Source organism: Eubalaena glacialis, chromosome 19 (genome assembly GCF_028564815.1).
Source record: "Eubalaena glacialis isolate mEubGla1 chromosome 19, mEubGla1.1.hap2.+ XY, whole genome shotgun sequence".
In the NCBI taxonomy this organism is placed as follows: Eukaryota; Metazoa; Chordata; class Mammalia; order Artiodactyla; family Balaenidae; genus Eubalaena; species Eubalaena glacialis.
The window spans coordinates 23,982,724-23,997,944 of NC_083734.1; the positions used below are offsets into that span (position 1 = coordinate 23,982,724).

At 41.7% G+C, this 15,221-nt stretch overlaps 1 protein-coding gene across 1 annotated transcript in view; it reads left to right on the forward strand.

Moving 5' to 3' along the window:
• Positions 1-539: 539 nt before the first annotated feature.
• Positions 540-15,221, forward strand: part of PPM1D (protein phosphatase, Mg2+/Mn2+ dependent 1D) — a 51,706-nt gene continuing 37,024 nt past the window's right edge. Inside the window, exon 1 of the mRNA XM_061176786.1 lies at positions 540-1,216. Coding sequence (XP_061032769.1) covers positions 745-1,216 — 472 coding nt within the window. The 5' untranslated portion in view covers positions 540-744. The remainder of the gene's footprint in view (positions 1,217-15,221) is intronic.

The window sequence follows — 15,221 nt, forward strand, 5'->3', positions numbered from 1 at the left end:
TTGCTCTCTCAACTCCCAGCCGGATCCATCCCACCGAAATCCAATTCAGCTGTGGCATGCTTTTTCCAGCCTGTTCGCAAACCACCTTCCGAAGTGAGGTTTCCCGCCATTTAACTTCAAGAAATTAAGGTCTTTCCTCCCAGATTCTCTACACTCGTGGGAGGCCCAAGCCCACACGAGGCGAGCAGCGGAACGCCCAGGGCAGCAGACTGCATCATGATCCCCGGGACTGAGCAAAAAGGTGACATCAAATTGGTAGATAAGCGTTTAGCACCCGCCGAAAGGCGGGAGGGCGAAAACGCCCACCGCAAAGCGAAAGCCAGCCAGGTCGCGCGCGGGCCCAACGCCCACGGTGGGAGGAGGGAGGGCGGCCGTTGCGGGGAGGAGCGAGGGTTGAGGGCGGAGGGCGGGTTCGCTCCAACTCGACTCCGGATTGGTCGGGCCCAGAGAGCCGAGTGACGTCAGCCGGGGAGAACGTCTGATTTGTGTGGTGGGCGCGGGCAGCCGGCGGAGGCGCATTGCGCAGGCGCAGCTGTTCGGCTCATTTCCCCCTGGCGCTTCTGCCAAGCTCTGGCGGACAAGTCTCGACATCGTGCGCCCCCCCCCCCCCACTCCGGGACCGCTCCCTCCCCCTTCTCGGCGTAGTCGAAGATAAACAATAGTTGGCCGGCGAGCGCCGAGTGTGTATCCCGCCGCCGGATTCGGCGGGCTGCGTGGGACCGGCGGGATCTCGGCCAGCCGGCCATGGCGGGGCTGTACTCTCTGGGAGTGAGCGTCTTCTCAGACCAGGGCGGGAGGAAGTACATGGAGGACGTTACTCAGATCGTGGTGGAGCCCGAGCCCACGGCTGAAGAAGAGCCCTCGCCGCGGCGGTTTCTCTCTCAGCCGTTGCCTCCGCAGCGGTCACCGCTGGCTCTTCCTGGCGGCGAAATCTCGGGGAAAGGCCCGGCGGTGGCAGCCCGAGAGGCTCGCGAAGCGCCGCCGGACGCCGGGGCCTCGCCGGCTCCCGGCTGCTGCTGCCGCCGCCGTTCCTCGGTGGCCTTTTTCGCCGTGTGCGACGGGCACGGCGGGCGGGAGGCGGCACAGTTTGCCCGGGAGCACTTGTGGGGTTTCATCAAGAAGCAGAAGGGCTTCACCTCTTCCGAGCCGGCGAAGGTGTGCGCTGCCATCCGTAAAGGCTTCCTCGCTTGTCATCTCGCCATGTGGAAGAAACTGGGTAAGTTCCCCAGCTTGTTTGGCGCCCGCCTCTTTTTCAGGCAGTTTGGGGCCTTTTATAGCGCCAGTCCCGCGGCCCCCCGGCACGGAGAGCGCTCTCAGTGTCCATCGATGGGAGGGAAGACTTTTCTGGGTCTCAGCGCTCTTTCCAGGGTGGAGGTGCGGGCAAGCAAAGTGGCTTTGGGAAGGATAGGATTGTTGTCTCCCTTCAAACGCTCATCGCTTTATTTCCAACCCCCACCCCGCCCCCGCCAAGGATCAATGGGGAGCAGTCCTCTCCCTTCGCGACTTCACTTTGGTGGCCGCCAGCGGAAACGTGTTTGAAACCTGGCGCCAGATTTTGGCCAAAAGATGCACTGAAGACACGTTGCTATCTGGGACAGGCGAAGGAAGCGGGAGGTGGCAAAAATTAGACGAGATCGGGTGCGTTCAGGGTGGTATGGCTGTAGACAAGACGGCAAAAATTAGAGTGTTTCCTTCCGATCTGTCATAATTTTGCTCTTGAAGGACTTGTCCCTGTCGGTTGCCTCCTACTGGTGGTGTCGGTCCTCCAGAATTGATCCTGGGTGGCTGGTAGTTGGAGTAAACTGTTGGATAATTCAGAAAGGCTAAAAAGTTATCATCTAGCGACTTAAAGTCTTGGAAGGAATTCGCTGTGGTGGTCATGAACTGTTTCTAAGATCTTTATGCTTGTCCGGCTTATGAAAAACAAAAGCGCGAATGCGTTCCTACCGCTTAAACTGGCCGGGTTAAGGCGATGTGTTAAATTCAGCTAGGGCTTTTTAAGAGTGCACTTCCCCCCTCCCCACCCCCCCACCCCCGCCCTTTGGTAGTTGCCTTAGCTAATTGCTGTCAGATCGTTCTCCACAGTTCCTAGTTAAAAGTACTTGCAAATTGTAGCTGCCCGTCAAAGTAGCAAAAGATAAGGAATTACTGATGTGCCAAAAGGAGAGACCTTCATTTCTAAAAATTTGGTGTAGTTGTAGTTTCATCTAAGCTTTAAGTGTTCTCTAAAGCAGTCTGTGTTCCTGTACCCAACATATGTTATCATACAGAGTTATAATTCCTTACCCATTGCTGTGAATGAATGGTCTGAATCTTTTTTTAAGAGAAAAGGTAATACTACTTCTGTCATTTTAAAAAGTCCTGTGGTTTATGGTAGAATAGTGTTGCTTTATTTTCAGCAGAGGGACAGAGACATAGAGAAGAGTGTAAAGGTTGGTCAAATACAGAACATTTTAAAAAGGTATTGTCATAGAGTTGTAGAGTAGCTTCTTTCAAAGTCTCTTTTCTATTTGCCTGGCTTTCTGCCAGGAATTATTTGATTGACTCATAGAACAACCAGTCCGCCGGTGGGAGGCGTTTTCTATCCAATCCCAGAGGTCCCTATTATGGATTTGTTTTGTTTCTGTGTAGGCAGAGCACAGCTGAAAGCACCAGCAGTATATTACAGAAATTTGTCATTTCATTGCTTGCAGGGCAAGTAGGAGTGGACAGCAAGACAAGATAGAGGAAGATTAGACACAAAGAACGATTTAGAGTCCTGTTTATTTTGCAGCACACTTGGGGCAACGTGAATTTGCCATATGTTTTCACTAAAAGGATAAAGTATAAACCCTGTTACTTGAACATATTTTTTAATAAAGCAGAAACCATGCTGTTAAATGTGAATGTGTATGTTTTTTGACATATATGTACTTTTTGAACCAAGATTTATACACCAAATGTTAAAGTTTGCTTTGTTCCACAGTTAACATCGTACTCCATCATCAAAACTTGAATTAAAAAAAAAAAAAAGAGTATGCTGAGTATATGGAAGTCTTGACACAGGAAACTCCCTGTGTCGAGTTTCCACTTTTGTAGTTCTCAATTGGTTATTGTAGTGGTTCTCAAACTTTTTGCTCTCAGAACGCTTTGTACTCAAAAATGATTTAGGGTCCTAAACAGCTTTTGTTGATGTGGGCTACATCTATCATATTTACTGTTTGAGAAGTTAAAACTGAGAAATTTTAAAAATATTTATTAATCTATTAAAAATAAACTTATTGTATGTTGACATTTTTAAGTGAAAAATCAATTTTTCCCCCAAATAAGAAATATTGAAATAAGAAATATTCTCATCGCTGCCTCTGCATTCAGTCTGTTATGCTATGTTTTCTGGTGAAGTATGTAAAGGAAAGGCAGTCTCACACACATATATAGTAGGAAAAGGGAGGAATAGTTTGTCTTTTCAGATAGTTGTGGATATTCTATACCAAAGTGGTAGTTTCTTAAGACTCATCAAAATAGAATCTGAAACCTCATCAATGAACTTTTCTATTTTTACATTAAGAGCCATTGGTCTGTCTTGCACTTTGAATCAATTTTTTACCCACGTGTGATTTTGTGACATGGTGCATTAGTCTTTTGGAAAATAATGGTTCACTGAATTATGCGGCTCTTCCAAATATTGATGCATTTCATTATACAATATTAAAGTATCCACATTTGTTAATATCACCGATCTCTTCAGAAAAGTCTTAAGATTGGGAAGTTATCAAGTTCATTGTAGTGGACACACATATTCTAAAATACGAGGTTTTGGGATTTCCCTGGCAGTCCAGTGGTTAAGACTCTGCGCTTCCAATGCAGGGGGTGTGAGTTTGATCCCTGGTGGGGGAACTAAGATCCCATATGCCACATGGTATGGCCTAAATAAATAAATAAATAAATAGAATAAGAGGTTTTAAGCAGCAGTTAGAAATTTATCACTGGCAACAAATACTGTCAGTTGTTTCTCTTGAAATGAAAAACTCACTTTGTTCATTTTGAAGAAAATGTACGCTAAATGGCCAAGTTGTCGTCGTCTTCTTTTTTTTTTTTTTGGCCACGCCATGTTGCTTGCAGGATCTCAGTTTCCCGACCAAGGGACACGGCAGTGAAAGGCCGGAATCCTAACCACTAGGCCATCAGGAACTCCCTGCCCAAGTCTTATTAACCCATTTTATCAGTCTTTCAAGTAATAATGATGGTCTGTTAAAATTGTGGCTACTTCATTTCATAACTCACACAATCACAAGTGCTTTTCCTCTATACAGCCATAGTATGCAACAAAAGTCCATTATGCATGCTTCTCTTCTTGTCTTACAGAATGTTAAAAAGACATGTATTCATGGGTGGAAGTTTAATAAAATTAATTTTTATTGCATCATCAGGACATTCTTAAGTTAAACTGGTTTGCCTTTTTTTTTTTTAAGCTGTGAGTCGCTATGGTGAGTACAGTGATTACTAGTTCACTTTGGTACCACTGTCTTGACTCCTGCTAAGGCACCAGCAGTTTTACTAAGCACTGCTTTTTTTTTTTTTAATTTATTTTTAAATTTATTTTATTTATTTTTGGCTGCGTTGGGTATTAGTTGCAGCACGCGGAATCTTTCGTTGTGGCGTGCGGGCTCTTTGTTGTGGTGCGCTGGCTTCTCTCTAGTTGTGGCGGCGGGTTTTCTCTTCTCTAGTTGTGGCGAGCAGGCTCCAGGGCGCGTGGGCTCTTTAGTTTGTGGCACGCGGGCTCTAGTTGAGGCGCACGAGCTCAGTAGTTGTGGCACGCGGGCTTAGTAGTTGCCCCGTGGCATGTGGGATCTTAGCTGCCTGACCAGGGATCAAACCCATGTCCCCTGCATTGCAAGGCGGATTCTTTACCACTGCACCACCAGGGAAATCCCCTAACCACTGCTTTTGAACCATCAGTGCAGGTATCAACACAGTGCAAAGGGCAAGTAAACTCAGAATTATTAAGAAAATAGTTTTGGCCTTGTGGAATCCCTGTAAAGATCACTCATACCGTTGTGAGATAACTGCTATGTTTTATCTGCCTCTCAGCTAAATCTTGACATCTTTGGGGGCAAAGATACCGCCTTACATATATTATAGTGAATCTCTTAGGGCTAACCGTGCAATTCCTTGCCCAAAGTAGCTGCTAGTTTAGTTGAATTTCTGTGGGTGTAATGGTTAAATTGGCTTTCTTACTTTTTCTTTAATTAAAAAAATTTCCCCCTTTAAAAATTGTAAAATACACAGATTTACCATTTTAGCCAATTTTATGTGTACAGTTCAGTGGCATCAAGTACATTCACAATATTTTGCAATAGTCACCACTGTCCATTTTCAGAACTTGTCCATTACCCAAATGGAAATTCTGTACCCATTCAACAGTAATTCTCCATTATCCTCTTCCCCAGTCCCTAGTAAACCTCTATTTTACTTTCCATTGCTATTAATTCACCTATTCTAGGTACCTCATGTAAGCGGAATCATACAGTATTTGTCCTTTTTGTGTCTTATTTCATTTAGCTTAATGTCTTTAAGGTTCGTCCACATTGTACCATGTATCAGAATTTTCTTCCTTTTTAAGGCTGAATAATATTCCACTGTATATATACACCACATTATGTTTATCCATTCGTCTATTGATAGACATTTGGGTTGTTTCCACCTTTTGGCTGTTATGAATAATGCTACTGTGAACATAGGTATACAAGTATCTGTTTGATTCTCTCTTTTCAGTTCTTTTGGGTCTAAACCTGGAAGTGGAATGGCTTGGTCATTTGGTAATTCTGTATTTAACTTTCTGAGGAATCACCAAACTGTCTTCACAGCAGGTTCACTGTTTTACATTGCCACAAGCAGTGCTACAAGGGTCCTGATTTCTCCACATTCTTGCCAACACTTGATATTTTTCTTTTCTTAAAAAATAATAGCCATATTAATGGGTGTGAAGGGCTTTCTTATATTTTTAAAGAATTCCTTCTTTGTCTTCCTAAGCCTTTTTTTTGGCCCGCGTGGCATGCGGGATTTCCCCGACCAGGTATAGAACCCGCGCCCCCTGCATTGGGAGCGCAGAGTCTTAACCACTGGACCACCAGGGAAGTCCCCTAAGCCCTTATTGAGCTTGACCTCTCTAGCATTGTTCTAGTGCTTGTGTACTCTTGCCAAGTAAAAAAGGAAAACGTAATTTATCCAAAAATTTTTATATGACTTATTTTTATCTTGAGGCTGGGGGATTTGATAAATATAGCATGGAGTGAGAGAGTATGTGAATATGTCGTTTTTTTTTTTTTTTTTTTTTTTGGCCGTGCCATGCGGCTTGTGGGATCTTAGTTCCCTGACCAGGGATAGAACCTGGACCCCTGGCAGTGGAAGCGGGGAGTCCTAACCAACTGGACTGCCAGGGAATTCCCAACATATCCTTTTTTAAAAGTAATTTTTTTCATATTTTTATTACTTCTTGATCTTAAGTTACAGTATGTGCCTGATTTATGTATTTTCCTATGTCTGGATTTACTGTTCTTGTGTTATGCTTGCCTTCTAAGAAATAATGTTTCAAAGTTTGTGTGTGCTTCTTTAGGTTTATTCGTTTGAAATAATGTTCTTATTATCCTTTTCTTTTGATAGTTCAGAGAAGATAGTGAACAACATGCAGCTTTTATTCCTTTGAGCCATAGTTCATTGACTTATGTTATCAAGAGAGCCATTAGAAAGATAATGACATACTCTTGAAATAAATGTAGTGTGATCTCTGATGTGATTACAGGAAATTTGCCACAGTATTTGTAAAGGAAGATGAAATATGGGACGTTTTGTTTTTTTAATTTGTTCAAATGAAAATCAGAGCATTTACTTAAAAGAATATGGCCAAATGAATTAATTATGAAGAAGCTGGTCCTAACCTAAATTGTTGGTTCTGGTTTTGGCACATAGTTTTCATTATCTTAAGTTTAAAGACAGAGACAGAGACGGACAAATGCAGAAGAGGGGTGGAAGGGGTAAAGGGAAAGCCAGGGAAAGCCAGATAGAACTAAACTAGAAGAAAACCTTTATTAAATCATAGAATTTTAAACCTGTATCTTTATTTTGGTTTGATATTTCTCAGTTTTTACCATCAAGGACCTTCACCCTCTCACACATCACATGTTCTGAATGAGTTTGCCATATTTATCAAGTACCAGTTTTTTCCGTTTTTGTTAATCAGTCATTACTTTCAATCAGTATTAGCAAATCTCTGCTACATGTTGTTGCATATATCGATAGTTCATTCCTTTTTTTATTACCGAGTAGTATGCTGTTGTCTAGATATACCACAATTTGTTTATCCATTCACCTATTTTATATATATATATATACACACATATATACATATATATATATATTTAGGCTGTGTCGGGTCTTCGTTGCTGCACGTGGGCTTACTCTAGTTGCAGTGAGCGGGCTTCTAACTGTGGTGGCTTCTCTTGTTGTGGAGCACGGACTTCTAGGTGCGCGGGCTTCAGTAGTTGTGGCACACGGGCTCAGTATTTGTGGCTCGCGGGCTCTGGAGCACAGGCTCAGTAGCTGTGGTGCACGGGCTTAGCACTCCGCGGCATGTGGGATCTTCCTGGACCAGGGCTTGAACCCTTGTCCCCTGCATTGACAGGTGGATTCTTAACCACTGCGCCACCGGGGAAGCCCTCCATTCACCTATTGATGGGCATTTGGATTGTCTACAGCTTTTGACTATTACAAATAAAGCTGATGTAAAGCTTTTCTTTACAGAAGTCCACTAATAAATGTAGAAGGAATGGGGACTTCCCTGGTGGTACAGTGGTTGAGACTCCACGCTCCCAATGCATGGGGCCTGGGTTCGATCCCTGGTCAGGGAACTAGATCCCACATGCATGCTGCAACTAAAAGATCCTGCATGCCACAACTAAGACCCAGTGCAGCCAAATAAACAAATACATATATATATATTTTTTTTTTAAAATTTTATTTATTTATTTATTTATGGTTTATTTATGGCTGTGTTGGGTCTTCGTTTCTGTGTGAGGGCTTTCTCTAGTTGCGGCAAGTGGGGGCCACTCTTCATCGCGGTGCGCGGGCCTCTCACTATCGTGGCCTCTCTTGTTGTGGAGCACAGGCTCCAGACGCGCAGGCTCAGTAATTGTGGCTCACGGGCCCAGTTGCTCCGCAGCATGTGGGATCTTCCCAGACCAGGGCTCGAACCCGTGTCCCCTGCATTGGCAGGCAGATTCTCAACCACTGCGCCACCAGGGAAGCCCCATATTTTTTTTTGAATGTAAAAGGAATGATGGAACTCGAAAATCTCATTTGGTAACCATCATAATAATTGATCCAGCCAAGAAACATCAATAGATGTTACAACTAGTAGGTAAAACTTTGAGGAACAGAATTGCTATATTACTTTCCTAGAGGTGCTGTAACAAATTAGCACAAATTGGGTGGCTTAAAACCACAGAAATTTATTCTCTCATGGTTCTGGAGGCCAGAAGTCTGAAATCCAGGTGTCAGCAGGGTTGATTCCTTTTTGGAGGTTCTGAGGGAGAATCTGTTCCATGCTCTCCCCTAGCTTCTGGTGGCTGGCAGCAATCCTTGTCATTTCTTGGCTTGTAGATGCATCACCCAGTCTTCACTGTCTTTATATTGCCTCCTCTGTGTCTTCTCCCCTTCTCTTCTCTTTTAAGGACACTTGTCTTTGGACTTAGGGCCCACTCTAATCCAGGGTGATCTCTTCTTAAGATCTTTAACCTAATTACATCTGCAAAGATCCTTTTCCCAAATAAGGTCACATTCACAGGTTCTGGGTGAGCATATCTTTTATTGAAGTTGGGGGGGGGCACCACTCAACCCACTCCAAGGATATTTATGTTGTCTCAGATAATCTCCCTATGAACACTTTTTAATTACAAAAGGAAAAGGATTATAGGGGGAAACCTGGTAGACAGCACCTTAATTGAGTGATCAAGAGTATCATCACTTTTAATGGGACAAATTGAGATTGTATACTGCCTGCAGGGAGAAGATCATATTTAATACTTCTGTGATATTCCTGCCAAAAATGTGTAATCTGATTACAAACATGAGGAAACATGAAACAAACCCAAACTGTGAGACATTCTTGAAATGACTGGCCAAGTACTCCTAAAAAGCATCAAGGAAACACTGAGGAATTGTTCCAGATTGGAAGAGAATAAAGATACATGATAAGTAAATATAACAAGGGATCCTGAATTTTATCCTTTTACTATAAAGCATATTGTTAGGATAGTTGATGAAATTTGCATGAGCTATATGGATTAAATGGTTATATGGTATCAATGTTAATTTCCTGATTTTGATGGTGTATTGTAGGAATTAGATACTATAATAGTATTTGGGAGTGACAGTATATTTTGTTGGCAGTTTGCTTTCTATTGGTTCAAGAAAAAAATTCTTTGGATTATTCCTGGGGGAAAAAAAAAAAAGTAAACCTGAAGAAGCAGGTCTCAGATCAGAAACCTTGGATACCTCCAGGAATCTAGGTAGCAGTTTCATCAGAGCCCTGCTGCTGGATGCATACCGGGCTATATTTATTTGTTTCAGTACAGAGAATAAATCAGAAACTTGCAGCAGCATTTGGAATCACCATTTGATTATAATTCCCTGTCATTTTCCAAGAGCTATCAGACTTTTGCAGTGGTCAAATTATAGAATGGAATATATCGGATCACCACCTCAGCTCATGTTTTAATGGTGACACCAGTCTTTGTTATTCTTTGAGAGATGTGATAACGCTTTTAATTTTCTATTTTGGAAGAGAGTATCATTGGTGGTCTTGCACTTGGCCTTTTCTACCCTAGTAGGCTTTCGAGCAATCAATGAAGAGCTATGATGGGAAGCTATTAGTTGCTGAGGTTATTTGGGGACCAAACTAGCTGTGGCATAGGTTTGGGATTCCATTGGTTCTGAGGTGGACTGTATTGAAAGTCCTATTTAGTACCTGACCTCCATGAGCCTTAGCTCTTATCAGTGGACTGTGGCTGTGTTCTGTAGCCCCAGAATTATTATCTTAGAGCCATCGTTCAGTAGTTACTCAATGTTGTGGGTATTTCTTTTTCCTTGGTGTATAGCTACATGTGAAAATGGCCACATATCACTTTGAAGAAGGTTAACAATTCTTTAACTAAACTTGGAAGATTTTCTTTTTGTTTTTTGTTTTGTTTCCTGTTTTTTGTGAAAGACCATTCTGCAGATCCAAGTTTTCTTCTGCCCTGTTGTCAGCGAGGTAACTGTACCAGATTTTCTTTGGGTAATTAACTGCTCCTATCTGATCTCTGTCACCTCAGGGTTCTCCCATCCACAGAGATCAGGGAACCCATTTTCATTGCAGCCTCTTCCCTTAGTATTTCTTGCCTAGAGAGAAGAGTCAGTAAAATGTGTTTAAAAGATTTTAGTGTACCATATATAAAATAGACAAACAATAAGGATTTACTGTATAGCACAGGGAATATATTCAATATCTTGTAATAACCTAAAATGGAAAATAATAATAAAAAAAAAAGAACATATAGGGACTTCCCTGGTGGTCCAGTGGTTAAGGCTCCGTGCTTCCGGGCTTCCCTGGTGGCACAGTGGTTAAGAATCTGCCTGCCGGGGCTTCCCTGGTGGCGCAGTGGTTAAGAATCCACCTGCCAATGCAGGGGACACGGGTTCAAGACCTGGTCTGGGAAGATCCCACATGCCGTGGAGCAACTAAGCCGGTGCGTCACAACTACTGAGCCTGCGCTCTAGAGCCCGTGAGCCACAACTACTGAAGCCCACATGCCACAACTACTGAAGCCTGTGCGCCTAGAGCCTGTGCTCTGCAACAAGAGAAGCCCTCACAATGAGAAGCCCCCGCAGTGAGAAGCCCCGGCTCGCTGTTACTAAAGAAAGCCCACGCACAGCAACGAAGACCCAATGCAGCCAAGCAAGCAAGCAAGCAATAAATAAATAAATAAATAAATAAATAAAATCTATTTAAAAAAAAAAAAGAATCTGCCTGCCAATGCTGGAGACACGGGTTCAAGCCCTGGTCCGGGAAGATCTCACATGCCACGGAGCAACTAAGCCCGTGCGCCACAACTACTGAGCCTGCGCTCTAGAGCCCGCGAGCCACAACTCATGAGCCCGTGTACCACAACTACTGAAGCCCATGCACCTAGAGCCTGTGCTCCATGACAAGAGAAGCCACCGCAATGAGGAGGCTGTGCACCACAACTTAGAGTAGGCCCCCGCTCGCCGCAACTAGAGAAAGCCCGCATACAGCAACGAAGACCCATCGCAGCCAAAAAAAAAAAAATAATAATAATAATAATGAGAAATTAAGGGAAAAAAAAGGACTGCGCTTCCACTGCAGGGGGCACCGGTTCAATCCCTGGTGGGGGAACTAAGATGCCACGTGCCACATGGCGTGGCCAAAAAAAAAAAAAAATATATATATATATATATATATATATATATATATATATATATATATAATATGTATAACCAAATCACTTTTTTTATAACAATGATTTTTTTTCAATTTATTTTATTTATTTATTTTTGGCTGCACTGGGTCTTCATTGCTGCACACAGGATTTTTCTAGTTGTGGCGAGAGGGGGCTACTCTTTGTTGTGGTGCGCAGGCTTCTCATTGCAGTGGCTTCTCTTGTTGTGGAGCACGGGATCTAGGCAGGCTTCAGTAGTTGTGGTTCGTGGGCCCTAGAGTGCAGGCTCAGTAGTTGTGGCGCATGGGCTTAGTTGCTCCGAGGCATGTGGGATCTTCCCGGACCAGGGCACAAAGCTGTGTCCCGTGCATTGGCAGGCAGATCCTTAACCACTGCACCACCAAGGAAGTCCTTAGTCTTTGTTTTAATGACTTAATGCACATTTTCTAAAGGATACTTAAGTCAGAGTTCATATACTATCTGATACTGTCTTTTTAATATGCTCCTAGTTTTAAGTCATTTTTTTTAAATAAAGGATTAAAATGTAAAGTAGAAAACAAGAAAGGCTAACTAAGGAAGACAAGTTAAAGAGGTAGGTTCCTTAATATATAAATTTATTGCAGTTTCAGTCAGAACCTCCACAGGGTTTGTTTTTTAATTTTGCAAGTTGCTTCTGAAGTTCAAATGGAAAAATACTTGAGAATATTGAAAAAGAAGAATAATCGGTGGATACTTAAACTCCCTATTATTAAAAAGCACCATGAATAGATTAGTAGGATGAGTCCAGAAATAGATCTGAGGCAAAATGTAACATATGATAAAAGGTGACATTTCAAATGAATAGGGAAAGCATGGATTATTCAGTATTTTTAGATCATTGTGGAATATCTTTCGTATGTTAGTGCTTTTGACAAAAAATGTGATTTAAATATTAACATTGCTTTGAATATCCTTTTTATTTTTAGCTTTTTTTCTCCTTTTTCATCTCGTTTTAGGTGCTTTTTGCAAACAGCTAAATTACTTGTATGCTGTAGGTAAATTTTGTTTTCTGAATGTGGTTAAGAACCCTTGTTTCTGGGAGTTCACTTCGTTCGCATTTATTATGATAATAGATTTTTTTTTTCAGGTTCTTACCTGCAGAAAACAATGTTTTCTAGTTTTTTTTTTTTTAAAAAGAGGAAAAAAGAAAATGTTTTAGCAAGAGCTATAGTTAACCCATAAAATAATTGAAAGGGCTAAAGAAACATACACCATACTCTACGCTGGGCTTCTGGAAATGACGTCTGTAACCAGACTGCAAAACTGCATGGGCTAGGGAGCTGTCTGCTGTGATCTATGTTTGCAAAATTGATGCCTTCTTCCTGCTGCTTGTTTTTCTTTTAACTTAAAAAAGGTGTGAAATATAACATAGCATGCATACATAAAAGGCCATAAAACATAAATGTACACTTTAATAAATAATCATAAAATGAACACCATCCAGTTACAAAAGAGAACATTGCCTGTACACCAGAAGCCCCTGTATGCCCTTTCTGATCTCATATTTCTGTCTTCCCCCAAGAGGCAACCACGATCTTGACTTTGTGATTATAGGTCTGTAGTGATTTACTTATTTTTCTTAATAGTTTTACCTCTTGTCTGTAAATATGATAGTGTTTTTTTTTTCCGAAGAAAATCATGCTGAATGTATTCTTTTATCTCATCCTTCTTGTGAGATTGTCACCCATTATATGTAGTATATAGTCTGTTGTTATGTTGAAGGACATTTGAGCTGTTGCCCGTTTTTAGCCCATATGAACAGTGCTGCTATGAACATTCATACGTATTGTGTGTCATGAATTTATGCTGTATACCAATGGGTAGTGAGTGGTCAAGAGTATACGTATCTTCACCTTTACCATATAATGCCTAGATGTTTTCTAAAGTAGTTGTACCAGTTTATACTCCTACCAGTAGTTGATGATAGAACATGTTACTCCACATTCTTAACTTACTCTTGTCAAACTTTAATTTATGCAGCAATCTGATAATTATGTTGTGGTATCTCATTATGGCTTTTATTTTTTATTTATTTATTTATTTATTTATTTATTTATTTATTTATTTATGGCTGTGTTGGGTCTTCATTGCTGAGCACGGGCTTTTCTCTAGTTGTGGAGAGTGGGGGCTACTCTTCGTTGCGGTGCGCAGGCTTCTCATTGAGGTGGCTTCCCTTGTTGCAGAGCATGGGCTTTAGGCGCGGGCTTCAGTAGTTGTGGCTCGCAGGCTTCAGTAGTTGTGGCTCGCAGGCTTTAGAGCACAGGCTCAGTAGTTGTGGCACACGGGTTTAGTTGCTCTGCGGCATGTGGGATCTTCCCGGACCAGGGCTCGAACCCGTGTCCCCTGCATTGGCAGGCGGATTCTTAACCACTGTGCCACGAGGGAAGTCCTCATTATGGCTTTTAATTTGTATTTCCGTGATGATTAAAGAAGCCAAACACCTCTGCATGCTTTTTGGCTCTTTGGATTTCCTCATTTGTAAAAGCCTGTTCAGGTCCTTGATCCGTTTTTCTATTGAGTAGTCTTCTTGATTTGATTTGTTTTAGCATTTTATATATTCTGGATACCATTCCTTTGGTGTGTATATATTACAAATATATCCTCTTCCATTCTGTGAGTTGTCTTTTCACTCTAGTAATCATATCTTTTGATGAACAGAAATTCTTAATTTTGATGGTAGTACAACTTCACAATCATTTTCTTATATGGCTAGTCCATTCTTTGTCTTTAGGAAATCCTTCCCCACCTTGAGATCATAAATGTACTTTCTTGTGCATTTTCTAAGCATTTTAGCTTTGCTTTTCATGATAGGTCTTTAATGTACCTGGAATTGATTTTGTGTGTGTGTGTGTGTGTGTGTGTGTGTGTGTGTGTGTGTGTTTGGCATCAGGGACACAAAGTTGTTTGTTTGTTTTTTTAATTTTATCCCAGTTCCATTTATTGAATGTCTGTCCTTTCTGATATATCACACCTTTCGCTGTTATTGTGAATGGGGTCTTTTTTTTTTAAGTTACATTTTGTAATTTTTTGTTGCTGTTTTACAAAAATAGAATTCATATTTTATATAACTATTTATATCCAGTAACCTTATTGAACTTTATCAATACCAGTAATCTATCCACAAATGTTTTCTTTAGGGCCTTTTTTTTTTTTTTGGCAACTCCACTTGGTACCTCTCAGGCTGGTTGCTTTTCTTAAATACATAATGGTGATAACAACAAAAATAATGTTTATTGAGCACTAACTATGTGTCTGGTACTGTTGCTGATAGTTTTACATGTGTATATGCCTGTGTGTGTGAATTTCTAGCTTCATCAATATTGGTAGCTGTTCTGGTTTCCCTTAGCATTTGTGAAGGTCATTATTTCGTATACTGCAAGCAGCCCTCTGTTGTGAGTGACAGGTCACTCTGGAGGGTGGGTTCCATCTGTGGGATGGGATGGGATGGGGAGATGCACTGTAGTGTTCAAGAGATGGCTTTTCAGCATATATAATATTGGAAAAGAAAAGAACTAGTTAGCCCAAATATATTAGAGAAGCCTTGTGGCTATAAAAGTTGTGTGGCACCCGTCCATTTGGGGGGGCGCTTATTTCTTCCACATCCCCTTTGAGACCATGTTGTCCCTATCAGCCGATGCACCACTTTTCTTAAAAGAGAGGTATTATAGTTACTGGCATCTTAGGAACTTAAATGTTTCACCTTTTACC